The sequence below is a fragment of the Aethalodelphis obliquidens genome, unplaced genomic scaffold (assembly GCF_003676395.1).
Source record: "Aethalodelphis obliquidens isolate GAN/ISIS:26980383/991018 unplaced genomic scaffold, ASM367639v1 scaffold4, whole genome shotgun sequence".
NCBI classification, from domain to species: domain Eukaryota; kingdom Metazoa; phylum Chordata; class Mammalia; order Artiodactyla; family Delphinidae; genus Aethalodelphis; species Aethalodelphis obliquidens.
This window is the reverse complement of record NW_020837948.1, coordinates 53,551,082-53,565,260: the sequence shown is the minus strand read 5'-3', so window position 1 is coordinate 53,565,260 and position 14,179 is coordinate 53,551,082. Positions and strand designations below refer to the sequence as shown.

The following is a 14,179-nucleotide window of genomic DNA, read 5'->3' as shown; positions in this document are numbered from 1 at the left end:
GCCACCATCATCCTGATACCAAAATCAGACAAAGGTACGACCAAAAAAAGAAAATTACACACCAATATCATTGATGAATATAGATGCAAAAATCCTCAATAAAATACTAGCAGACAGAATCCAACAACACTTTAAAAGGATCTACACCATGATCAAGTGGGATTTATCCCAGGAAATGAAGGCTTCTTCAATATATGCAAATTAATTAATGTCATACACCATATTAACAAATTGAAGAATAAAAAACATATGATCATCTCACTAGATGCAGAAAAAGCTTTTGACAAAATTCAACACCCATTTACGATAAAAACTCTCCAGAAAGTGGGCATAGAGGGAGCCTACCTCAACATAATAAAGGTCATATATGACAAACCCACAGCAAACATCATTCTCAATGGTGAAAAACTGAAAGCATTTCCTCTAGGATCAGGAACAATACAAGGATGTCCACTCTTGTCACTATTACTCAACATAGTTTTGGAGGTCCTACCCATGGCAATCAGAGAAGAAAAAGAAATAAAAGGACTACAAATTAGAAAAGAGGAAGTAAAACTGTCACTGTTTGCAGATGACATGATACTATACATAGAAAATCCTGAAGATGCCACCAGAAAACTACTAGAGCTAATCAATGAATTTGGTAAAGTTGCAGGATATAAAATTAATGCACAGAAATCCTTTGCATTCCTATATATTAACAATGAAAAATTTGAAAGAAAATTTAAGAAAACAATCCCATTCACCATTACAACAAAAAGAATAAAATACCTTGGAATAAACCTATCTAAGGAGGTAAAAGGCCTGTATTCAGAAAGCTGTAACACTGATGAAAGAAATCAAAGATGACACAAACAGATGGAGAGATATAGCATGTTCTTGGATTGGAAGAATCAATATTGTGAAAATTTGACTGTACTACTAAAAGCAATCCACAGATTCAGTGCAATCCCTATCAAAATACCAATGGTATTTTTCACAGAAGTAGAACAAAAAATCTTACAATTTGTATGGAAACACAAAAGACCCCGAATAGCCAAAGTGATCTTGAGAAAAAAACCGGAGCTGGAGGAATCAAACTCCCTGACTTCAGAGTATACTACAAAGCTACAGTAATCTAGACAATATGGTACTGGCACAAAAACAGAAATATAGATCAATGGAACTGCATAGAAATCCCAGAGATAAACCCACGCACCTATGGTCAACTTATCTCTGACAAAGGAGGCAAGGATATACAATGGAGAAAAAGACAGTCTCTTCAATAAGTGACACTGGGAAAACTGGACAGCTACATGTAAAACAATGAAATTAGAACACTCCACTAACACCATACACAAAAATAAACTCAAAATGGATTAAAACTTAAATGTAAGACCAGGCACTATAAAACTCTTAGAGGAAAACGTGGGAAGAACACTCTGACATAAATCACAGCAAGATCTTTTTTGACCCACCTCCCAGAGTAATGGAAATAAAAACAAAAATAAACAAATGGGATATAATGAAACTTAAATTTTTTGCACTGCAAATGAAACTATAAACAAGATGAAAAGACAGCGCTCAGAATGGGAGAAAATATTTGCAAACGAATCAACGGACAAAGGATTAATCTCCAAAATATGTAAACAGTTCATGCAGCTCAACATGAAAAAAATAAACAACCGAATCCAAAAATGGGTGGAAGACCTAAATAGACATTTCTCCAAAGAAGACATACAGGTGGCCAAGAGGCAATAAAAAGCTGCTCAACCTCACTAATTATTAGAGAAATGCAAATCAAAGCTACAATGAGGTAACGCCTCACACTAGTTAGAATGGACATCATCACAAAATCTACAAACAGTATATGCTGGAGAGGGTGTGGAGAAAAGGGAACCCTCTTGCACTGTTGGTGGGAATGTAAATTGATACAGCCACTATGGAGAACAGTGTGGAGCTTCCTTAAGAAACTAAAAATAGAACTACTATATCACCCAGCAATCCTACTACTGGGCATATACTCAGAGAAAACCATAATTCAAAAAGACACATGCACCCAAGTGTTCATTGCAGCACTATTTATAATGGGCAGGTCATGGACGCACCTAAATGCCCATCGATAGACAAATGGATAAAGAAGATATGGTACGTATATACAATGGAATATTACTCAGCCATAAAAAGAATGAAATTGGGTAATTTGTAGAGACGTGGATGGACCTGCACACTGTCATACAGAGTGAAGTAAGTTAGAAAGAGAAAAACAAATATTGTATATTAACGAATATATGTGGAATCTAGAAAAATGATACAGATAAAGAGTTTGCAATGCAGAAATAGAGACACAGATATAGAGAACAAATGTATGGACACCAAGGGGGGAAAGTGGTGGGGCGGTGGTGGGGTGAATTGGAAGATTGGGTTTGACATAAATACACTAATATGTATAAAATAGATAACTAATAAGAGTATGATATATAGCACAGGGAACTCCACTTCACTGTACAGTAGAAAGTAACACAACATTATAAAACAACTATACGCCCCTGAAAAAATTATTCACGTTCATGTTACAAAATTACAACAGTATACAGGAGTGTAAAATAAAGAGTAAAAAGTCTCCCTTTACCACCCTCCTACATATCCACTACCCAGAGGTAACTAGAGAAAGTTACATGTGTACTTTCCAGAAATTTTCAATTTATACTTTTATTTCTGTAGAATAATATATATAGTTCAAAGAATCACAAATGATATTTTACTGTGTAAATACATATATGGTATATAGTGTAAACATATACTATGTATATTTAATATATGTTGAAACTACAGAGTTCCATATCAACCTGCACATCAGTATTTACAGATGTCAGTTTACAGTTTTTTAACTGTTTTATAGTATCACATTGAACGAGTTTTTCCTAATATCTCAATTGCTGGATACTTGTTTCTTATTCATCTTTTTAATATTATTACCAACAGTGCTACTGTAAAGATTTTCACTACTTGTGAAAAATAATTTTAGTTAAATTCTTTAAAGTGGAATTGTTTAGTCAAAGGGTATATACACTTTTTATTATAAATATATGCCAAATTGCTCTTCAAGAAAGTTACGCCTCTACTAGTAGTATATAAAAGTGTCATTTTTCACACTCTATGTGACTTAGCTATTATCATACTTTAAAATCTTTGACATTCTGATGAGTGAAAAATGCTATCTTGTCATTTTAATTTGCTTATCCTAATTATATGTGACATTAATCATGTGCTTATTGGACATTTTTTTCTATGAGCTTCATAGTCAGTTCGTTTAGCCACTCTTCTTTGGATTATTCATCTTTTCCATGTCAATTTGTAAAACCTCATTATACTTGAGAGAATTTTGCCCTTTATCTCTTAAATGTTTTGCAGATATTTTCTCAGAATTATTCTTTTTTTTTGCGACATTGTTTACTGTATTTTTGTTATATGGTCAACATATTTTAAAATGAAAAAATACTGAACAAGTATTGGCTTTCCTATCCTTGACTCAAATTATTTTCTTTATAGCTTGAAAATATTATCTTATAAAGTGCTTAAACTATTAACATTTAGGACATATCAACAAAAACTTTATTTCAATTAACTAATTTATACGGTAAATTAAAATTTTCTTTTATTCTGATTCTACCTTTAAAACGACCACTAACTATATTTCATTTTCACATATGTTATGATATTTAGGAAAAATATTTCTATTTTCAGTGTTCTACGCAAGAGTTCTTCCTGATTGTCAAAACCCTGTATCACCTGAAGTCAGAATTTCAAGCACTAATACCTGCTGTTAATTCCCATGTTCAGTCAGAGTTGCTCCAGACATTTATTTCAGAAATTCCTGAACTCCTCAGTCCAGTGGAGCATTACTTAAAGATTCTCAATGAACAAGCTGCCAAGTAAGTAGCAGACCCTTAGTTCTTCCTTTCTAGCAGTGAAAGTAATGTATTTGCCATTTGATGTGTGGATACTTAAGCTTCTATAGAAGTAATGATAGAAGTTGCATGTAAAACTAGAAATGTGATCAGATACTAAAGGCTCTATATTACAGCTGGAAATAACACTTAGTGTTTAGGCAGTTCCGTCATACAGAACAAATGTGGTACTTCTCCAGGTATCAGGTGATGAAAAGGTAAAGTCCAGGTCGAGCAAGTAGTAGCAGTTTATTAATCCAAAAATAGATAGCAGATGGCATCTTGTGCTTATTTGCTAGATATCCAGAGATCCTCTGCTTTATATTCAGAAACTGTGGAAGGAAAGTTATCCTCTAAGGAGTAGTCGTTTTACAATTTATCCCACAAAGAACTCTATGTATAAGAAAAAAGATTTGGCAGTATTTACATTAGTGTTTATTTTCTGAATATACAACATGAAATATTGACTTTCATCTCTTGGTTTCACCATGGCAATCATGAACTTGCAAAATGAAAATAATGTTAGGGTAACTTTGTCTGTCTTCAAAGAAATTAAGAAACTCACCCATAAGTATTTAGTGGAAGAGCTGGAATTAAAATCTTGTTCTCCTGACTTGCTACCCTTTGGTCTTTCATTATGTTTTCAAAAATAATTGTTAATTGGTGTAAGTAATATGCTTTAATATATGTATTTGCATTTTCTCATTCTTTTAGGATTGGGGATAAAACCGAATTATTCAAAGACCTTTCTCACTTCCCTTTAATAAAAAAGAGGAAGGACGAAATTCAGGAAGTTACTGACAAGATCCAAACACATTTGCAAGAAATACGAAAAATACTAAAAAATCCTTCTGCACAATATGTGACAGTATCAGGACAGGAGGTAGTATCAAACATACTTTTCTTTTACATTAGTTTTTCTCAATTGGAAAGGATATTTTAAAATGTAAATAAAAATCTGAGGATAGATGAAAGTATTATTGTTTTCTTTTTTTTCAGATTTTCTGTTTTGTTTCTTGGAAATATATTGTAATAGCTTGTTTTGATAAGAATTTTCTTTTAATAACAGTATTTGGTTTGCTTATTTACTTTAGTCTTGGTAAAACCATGGAACTTAATGTTACATGTGTTTTAATATTATCTATTGAAATTGTAGAGAACCTTGACTATTGTAAATAATAACTTTCAAGACTTCATTTGCCCTAAATCCGGGAGAGAGAAGTTAGTCTTTTTCTCCCGGCCTGCAGATGATGAAATGATACAAACCACCTAATGTAGTGAATAACCTACACTAATTGGATCACAAAGTGATTAAATGGCAGGGGTTCCTTTTGAAGCAGTATAGCTGCTAAAAGAACTGAAAAAAAAACTATAGCAAAAACCTACATTTAGTGGATCTTCCATAAGATTATGGTGCTATCTAGAATGTGTTTTTTGGTATGTGTATTTCTGTTTAAAGTTTGATATTAGTATCTGAAAGAGAACCAGTAATAAGTATGCTTTTTAAAGTGTACTTATATCTGTCGGTCCTATTCTGAGTCTTGACGTGTTGCTACTTCTACATCTTAGGTTTAATAAAATATAAAGATTCCAACTGAGGGGATCTGAAAAATTCTACTTTGTTAAAATAGCAAATTAGGGAATTTGTGAATAATTTCTATAGGATGAACATTTTATTCAGAATTTTTAAAAATAGATATTTTTCTAGTGGGGAAAAGTGTAATTTCAAATGTTTTAAAAATATTTGCACAGCTTTATCTATTTAGCCAAGTGTTGATTTGTTTGATTACTTGAAATGAGAAATTCTACAGTAAATTATAATCTTTATTAAAATGTTTATTAATATAACAGACCAGTGATTAAGACAGCCTGTCTTCTAGACAAAATTAAGATATTATACGAAGGCAGACATTTCATAATGCATTCCACATAGAGCTCTATATAACAGAAAAATGACTTCACCCTACATATACTTACTTCTCATTCTTCCCCTGAACAGGCAAATACCAAATACTTAATTGTATCTCTTGGTTTCACTATATAATTATGACCTTGCAAACTGACAAGTGATCTCAGTGCCACTGTTCTGTTCTATTTGATGAAAATGAGATGATCAAAATTGCTTGATACATTAATAAAAGATGTTTAGTAGAAAAGTGGTTACCTGGTATTACAGTGGGGAAAGATGCCATTTCTACCACTTACATGCTACATGACCATGGAAGAGTCACCTCTGTAGTGAGACTACTGTGAAGACCAATTGAGTTAAAATACATGAAAGTATTTTCTAATTGGAAAGCACTATGCACATATTATTCATATAATACTAATAATAGTAATATAGTTACCATTTGTCAAGCACTTGTTAATGTTCAGAATGGTGCTAAGTGCTTTGCATATATTACTAATCCTTGTAACAACACAAAAAGGGATTATTCCAGTTTTGCAGGAAAGAAAACTGAGACTTGGCATAGTATAGTGAGATAAGTTACCCAAGTTAGAAGCTCATTTCCAGCCCAGGTCTGCCTCCAATCTTTATACCATGTCGTTACTTCACTCAACTCACAAATATTAATACAAGGGATTATCAACATCATAGATTTTATTTGATAAAATCCAGACATTTTAGAGCTCATACTATTCAGACTTAAATAAAGCTCAAGGCTTTGGAAGACAGCCATGGATTCATTTGGCAGTTTTAAAGTAAAAATGGGGAAAACTGATTAGGAATTCATAAGGGATAGTAGATTAGTTATTTTGTATCAGTATAGCATTGACATTTAAGAAAAAGCGCAGAGTGGAGATTAAGTAATTGGATTACAAAGGATTAACAAGGAAGGTAAATTATCTTATTATTTTTAACCTTTACTAAGTTAAGGTGATAAGTTTGAGGCAAGAAATTTCTTAGTTTTTAACAATAGGATGGATTCTTGTTGTTTTTTTGTTTTTTTTTTTTTCTTGCATACGCGGGCCTCTCACTGTTGTGGCCTCTCCCGTTGCGGAGCACAGGCTCTGGACGCGCAGGCTCAGCGGCCATGGCTCACGGGCCCAACTGCTCTGCGGCATGTGGGATCTTCCCGGACCGGGACACAAACCCGTGTCCCCTGCATCGGCAGGCGGACTCTCAACCACTGCGCCACCAGGGAAGCCCTGTTTTTTTTTTTTTCATCTGTAGAATCTTAATAGTACATCAATACAGAATCACTTTTATAACATTTTTTGGGAATTAGTGATTCTGTTCATTCGAACACCAAATGATAGTCAGCATTGTTATAATCAAATTCTGTTTAAATATTTGTACTGAAGTTATAAGCAAATTTAGAGATACTCAAAGGAATAAGAACAGACTCCATCAAATATGATTACCTCTGAGAAGTGAAGGAGGAGAGAAGGAAAACCCTTGTTTTATATATATGTGGTTCTTATTTTATACCCTTTGGTTCTGTCTGAAATTTTATTTCCATACATATAACTTTGTAATATATTTTTAAAAACCTGTTATAGCAGCCCTATGTGGTACATGGATCTTGTTAATATTAGTAAAAATAGACTGTCAAGTCAGTGTTACTTTTGGCACCATTCATTTTTTTCACCTTTGTTCCCAGTTTTTACGTGTTAGAATACTAAGCCTTATTGACTATGGTAAATTATTGTGTCTGACTCGGAGAGTATTGGTTTAGAAAATAGTGAAAGAAAGAAAATCCTGGAAAGAAAGTAATGAAAGCAGAAATTTACATAGCTTTACATAGTTAGTTCATTGCTTCTGTGGCAGTCTCTTTCATGTTTTATCTGTGGAGAGAATTGTTTCTTAACCTTGAATCAGATATGGAATAGGCATGGGATGATATTTAGACTTGAGGCAGTATTGATTAGTAGTTTTCTTAAGGAAAAGGAAAGAAATGTTAGTGGAAAATCTGTAGAAACAATTTTATTAATTTGCAGCATATCCAAATATCTGCTTAGCAGGTTTAAGACGTAGAAAGCAATCTCTGTTATATTTTACATCTAAATAAAAAATATTTGCAAATTCCTAAGACGTAGTGGGAAAGAAAGTGGGGAGAATAGGAATGGGTGAAGTGTGGCCTTGGAGAAAACGGAGAGCAGTTTCTGGAGTGTGATAAGAATTTCAGCAAACTTAACAATGATGCCAGTCCAGTGATTCCACGGGCTGTAGATCGAGTAACAATATCTGACATTTAACCAGGACAGAACTGGATCCCAGCAGAAGAATATGAGGGTTTGTTACAATGAATCTGGACAGACTTCTAGCATCCGCACCTGAGAAACACAGTCACGAACTATAGAGTGAGGGAAGTTGCTATGAGAACTCTCTAAGATTTCTGAAATATATGTTAATTTCCAATTTTTGTTAGTTTCCTTTTCTTTAGTAATAAAGTCTCTAAACAAAAGGCCTGTCTTCGCATTCTTAGAATGTTCATGAAATAGAAAATTTCCTATTCCATAGCTAGTGTAGAACAGAAAAAAATTTGCTAGTTGAAGACAATTCTGAGGAGAAACACAGGCTGAAAAGATGACACACAGGACCAGCACCTGAGGAAGTGACTCCAGGGGTTTAACAAGCAGGAGGTCCACGTAGCTTTCCTGATTCTCACTCTGTTTTCCATCCTGTATTGGCTCTATAAATGGCTTGCTTGAGGAGCTGTGGTCCTTAGAATGGACCCTGGATACTTACAGATTGAACAGTTATGGTCCAAACTATTCCCAAGGTGCTCCAAAGGGCTGTGACCAGTGGCAGTTGGTAATGAGTATAAGGCATGGATCTGAATCCAGAGCTGCCATGCTGCAGAGTTATGGTGAATAACTTAAGTACACTATCCTAGCTGGCTGCCCAGAGACCTCACTGAGGCAGTTGTAGCTTCTTTTCAAAATTTCCACCATCCTTAGGCAGTAATTCCTATGGAGCTCTGTGTTACCATGTCCTTCCCAAATATTAGTGATCTAACGTGGTCCTCAATTTTGCTGTTTGCCTTTGACATAGCTCCCCCCACAGTTAATTTTTAAAAAGACCAATATGTTTTCTCATAGAATATTTCAAAATAATATTTAAGCAGAATTTTTTAGCCTACTCTTAAAGTGATTTCTCATCAGTGATATTTATTTTGTGAACTTTTTTCCTTAGTTACTTTTTTTTTTTTAGCCAACGGGACTTTTAAAGACTCTTCACTCTTAACTCTTTAACTGGATATATCAGATTTGAAATTGTATTAATTCCCTCTATAAAAGAGGACATCGTTAGTTATAAAATCTTTGCTAAGGATGAAAATTCTTAAAATTAACCATTAATTCCTATTATAATTAATGTAAAAGCTACAATGTTTCTATTAATAGAAAAGTAAACTCAAAAGCTAGGCTGATACTTTTTTTTTTTTGGCTGTGTTGGGTCTTAGTTGCAGTTGCAGCACGTGGGCTCTTTGTTGTGGTGCGTGGGTTTCTCTCTAGTTTTGGAGCGTGGGTTTTCTCTCTCTAGTTGTGGCATGCAGGCTCCAGAGTGCATGAGCTCTGTAGTTTGCAGTGTGCGGGCTCTAGTTGAAGCACACGAGCTCAGTAGTTGTCGCGCACGGGCTTAGTTGCCCCGCGGCATTTGGGATCTTAGTTCCCTGACCAGGGATCGAACCTGCATCCCCTGCATTAGAAGGCAAACTCTCCACCACTGGACCACCAGGGAAGTCCCAGGCTGATACTATTAATAATATGCCTATTATAAATACCTGAAATGTTGTAAAACATGTGACAAAGTTCCTGTAGCCATCTCAAAATTAGTGGCCGCCACAGAGCTTCTGGGTCCCATCCCATACAAAATAAGTGTATTTTTTATTTGTTTATTTATTTAAATAAAACATTAAGTTTCATTGCAATAATACAGGAAAGTGAACAGGAAGAAGAGATGATATATAACTAGTACTAAAAATGGAAGGTGTGATTGAAGTAGTGATTTCATTTACTTCCTGGATGATTTCAGAAAAGCTTGTAGAGTACAGTTGGATCTATAAATATATGGTTCAGATAAATGAAAACTTAAAGAAGACACTCGTGAAGAAATCTATTCCTCCCTTAATTGCTGAGGAAGTTAAGTGCTTTGTCTGAGTATACTTTTAGAGGACTTAGGTTTCTTGGATAAAAACTATTACGATGAATCCTCTTCTGTTCAGAATTAGGGACTGACCATATCTCAAGCTGATATAACATCTAATAATCAAATATTTTAAAATTTTATGCACTTAGAAATTCAGTCTTATTACTGAGTAATAGAATTCTTAAGATAAGTGGGTAGTAATAAATGAAAAAGGTCATTAAAGAAAAATCACCATTCGTAGTATGAACATAACAGTGTTACAAACATTAAAGCGCCAAGTTATATCCTTTATCACAAACTTTTTGCTGAATACAAATTGTACTTTATCCCAAGTATTGAAACCCTAATTAATAATATTTGGTTGTGCGGACACATGTGAACTCTCCCAATAACAATACTGGATTTATTTTGAATGTTTAGATTAATATTTGCTAGACTATTATAGCACAGTTTTTTTTTTTGAATTACAATCATTACATTTATTTTCAGCTATTATAGAACAATTTTGAGGAAGATTTAAAAGATTTAAAAATATAATGGTTAATCATTTAAATATCTAACCTTTATTTGTATTTATTTTAGTTTATGATTGAGGTAAAGAATTCTGCTGTATCTTGTATACCAACTGATTGGGTTAAGGTTGGAAGGTAAGTTTAAAAATACATGTTTTTTCTTATTAACGTGAATTATGACATGTGTTTACCTGCATGCTTCTGGTATGTTAATAACCACATCCTTGACATTAAAAGCAATTTTGGCCCTTCAGTTTCTTTATGGAACTTTAACTAGATAAATAATTATCTTAAACTCTTTTTATCCTGGATTTTAAAACATTTTTTCCAAAGGGTATCTTATTTGTGTACACTTTTCTTGTTTTGTGAACTACTGTTTTATTCTTATACCTCAGAGAACACCTTAAACACATGGAAAAAGAAAGTTGCAGAACCTTCAGTTACAAGATTAATTTGGTTGCTTGAACTTCTTGATGAATGCTATACCTGACATTTCTTTTAAGAAGCTGACATTTCATTTTGTGCCTCACTGAGCTTGCTTTCCATGGCACATAGTTATAATAGCTCTTTACATGTTCTTTTTTTTTTTTTAAGTTATATCATGAATTGATGAAAATAATCAGAAACAAAATTAGAGAACCGCGTTGAGACCCTGCCTTTTCTCCTTGGTTAGGTATTAATCCCCAAGTGGGGACTCTTTTAAAGAAGTGGTTTTATCGAAGTGTATTTCCTCTTGTGAGTAGCATCGTTTGTGAAATATTTATTACTACTGTTAATATGTTTGCATGAACTTGAGATGAAAATACTACATTTGCCTAAGATAGTAGAAGAGGGACTAGTAGCTGGTGATGGTATGAAGGAACTCTATGTTAAGAATGGAAGGAAATTTTAACATTATTTTGACATGATGTGTGAATGATTATGAATTTTAATTATTATTTTAATTAAAAAAGAAAACTATTTATTATCCATGGCCACTATCAAAGGATCCTGAAGGCACAGTCATGGGTTTCTTTACCCCTGATACCATCCTTTTTTTTCCTATGTTACCAGAAGCTATAATTGAATTTTGGGTATTATTGATTTTAGGGAATGTTTCCTCATTTTGCAGGCATTCTTTATCTGTTTTTGTCCTGTGCTACAGCTAATGAATGGTAATATGCTTTGTGAAGAGAAATTACTAGAAATCATGTTAGTGTATCTAGAACAATCACTAAAATGTCTCACTAAATGAGTTTTGTCAGAAGAGAACTATGATAAATATGTTTGCATAGAAATCTAGATGCCATACTTTAAAAGCAATAAGCAAGGCATAAATGAGTGCCAGCGTCTTTTGAACATTTCAATGATGTAAATTGAATGAATAAATAAGACGGTATGGGGGAAGTTTCACTGTTATTTTTTATCTGTTGTTTAGCTATCAGAACCTTGACAGGAATAGGTTAGAATATCAAGTCAGATTTCTAATGTGAAAGGCTCACTTATAATCCAATAACTTGCCAAATTAAAGGTGATTGTGACAGCATGTTACAGGAGTGAGGGTGCAAACAAAGATCAGGATACACTCTGTCATCACCTGCCTATCACTCAATCTTGACCTTTTCTTCTTAAAGTTCCCATCATAGTAATAGCATCAATAGCAGTAATCCCCACCACCATGGGACAACTCCTAACATTGAATACTAATGACATAGGTACTCTGCTAAGCACTATCTGATCCTCTCAACTGTACCTATAAGGTAGATATTATTATTATCCCTATTTGATAGATGAGGAAGGTTTTCAGTTTAGAGAAAGCCAGTTTTATTGGCCCAAAGTCACATAGCTAGCAAGTAAGTGGCAGAGTTGAAGCCTTGGTCTGGATTCTCTGACTGGGGACCCATAGCATCCCCCATTGTGTTCTGCAGCTTCTTGAGGAAGAAGCAGAGATGATATGCAAGCCCAGAAGAGGAGTACATGATATTTCTTCCCATCCAGGGTCACTGTGAATCTATAGTTAGATCATGAAGAACTCTTCTTTGACTGCTTCCTGAATTAATACATTGCTATTCTTTGTAATGCTTTTTTTTTCACTGAAATACTTTAATCATACAAAAAAGTATAAAATATAAAAAATAATACCACCCTCACCAATATGTCCAACTCCCCGCTTTGTTAGGACTTCCTTTGTTATATTTGCGTCTGATCTTTTTTTAAAAAAGCAAGCATTTTCATTTAGTATAATTTAAAGAAAAAAGCTCTTTACTTATGAAACAGAAATTCTAAACTTTGACTTTGCCATATGGATATAACTTGAAATGAATTTTAAAAGCTTCCTGAACAAAGTCCTGTGAACTTCAAGTATTTTATTTACAACAAAGATCTTTGGAGTCAGTAAAGTTCAGGATCATAATTGAAGAATGTTCTGTATTTACAGCTATTTACTTTCAACGCTCATCAGAGAACAATAACTACTTTAGTTTTCTGAAGTGATGGCATTACTGATTTCTTAGTAACCTTGATTTCCTATTTATGTTTTTTCTTCTCTTCCAGCACAAAAGCTGTGAGCCGCTTTCACTCTCCTTTTATTGTAGAAAAGTACAGACATCTGAATCAGCTCCGGGAGCAGCTAGTCCTTGACTGCAGTGCTGAATGGCTTGATTTTCTAGAGTGAGTTTACAATGAAAAATATAATCTGACTTTTTGCTATGAGAAATAGACCGGAAAATCTTTCCATCAAAAAGAAAAGTAGAGATTACTGCTTGTGACCTGCCATAAAATAGTTGAGTACATGTGTTCTCTGATTTTATTTTTAATCCTTTGAAATGTAAGCTCATTTTAGTCTTTAGTAAGAAACCAAATATACTTTATTGTTACTGTACTAACATTTTGTTGCTAAGAATGTTTAGTAGTGTCACTTTGAAATTCTACCTTGGACTTTGTTTACTTTTCTTATATAAAGGCTTAACATTTTCAGAGTTGGACAAGTATGGGTTAGTTATTTTGTTTTTATCATTGCCATTTAATTTTTTTCTTATATTTTTACATCCTTTACATTTTCCCCCTAACTTTGTAATTTGAAAAATTTTACATCTGTGGGAAAATTGAAATGAAGATCTATCTACCCTTCACCTAGGTTTATCAAGTGTTAACATTTTGCTACATTTGTTTTATATCTCTCTCATACACTTTTTTTTCCTGAAACGTTTTAAAGTAAGTTTTAGACAGTGTAATACTTCACACCTAAATACTTAAGCATACATCTTCTAAAAATAAGGACATTTTGCTTTGTAATCTTACATCATACCTAAGAAAAATTAATATTAATTTAAGAAATATTGAATTGCCTCAATTCCCCCTCCCCCCATATTTAATTTTTTAATTTTTTTTATTGAAGTAGAGTTGATTTACAGTGCTGTGCCAATCTCTGCTTTACAGCAAAGTGACTCAGTTATACACATATAGACATTCTTTTTTCATATTCTTTTCCATTATGATTTATCACAGGATATTGAATATAGTTCTCTGTGCTATACAGTAGAACGTTGTTGTTTATCCATGCTGTATATAATAGTTTACATCTGCTAATCCCACACTCCTAGTCCTTTCCTCCCCCACCTCCCTCCACCTTGGCAACAAGTCTGTTCTCTATGTCTGAGTCTTCC

General features: G+C 33.6%; 1 protein-coding gene across 2 annotated transcripts in view; it reads left to right on the top strand.

Annotated features, from left to right (window-relative positions):
- MSH3 (mutS homolog 3) overlaps positions 1-14,179 on the top strand; it is a 183,893-nt gene that overhangs the window by 97,026 nt on the left and 72,688 nt on the right. For both annotated transcript variants that reach the window (XM_027100714.1, XM_027100715.1), the window contains exons 14-17: positions 3,727-3,914; positions 4,644-4,812; positions 10,606-10,670; positions 13,068-13,184. In XM_027100714.1, coding sequence (XP_026956515.1) covers positions 3,727-3,914; positions 4,644-4,812; positions 10,606-10,670; positions 13,068-13,184 — 539 coding nt within the window. The remainder of the gene's footprint in view (positions 1-3,726; positions 3,915-4,643; positions 4,813-10,605; positions 10,671-13,067; positions 13,185-14,179) is intronic.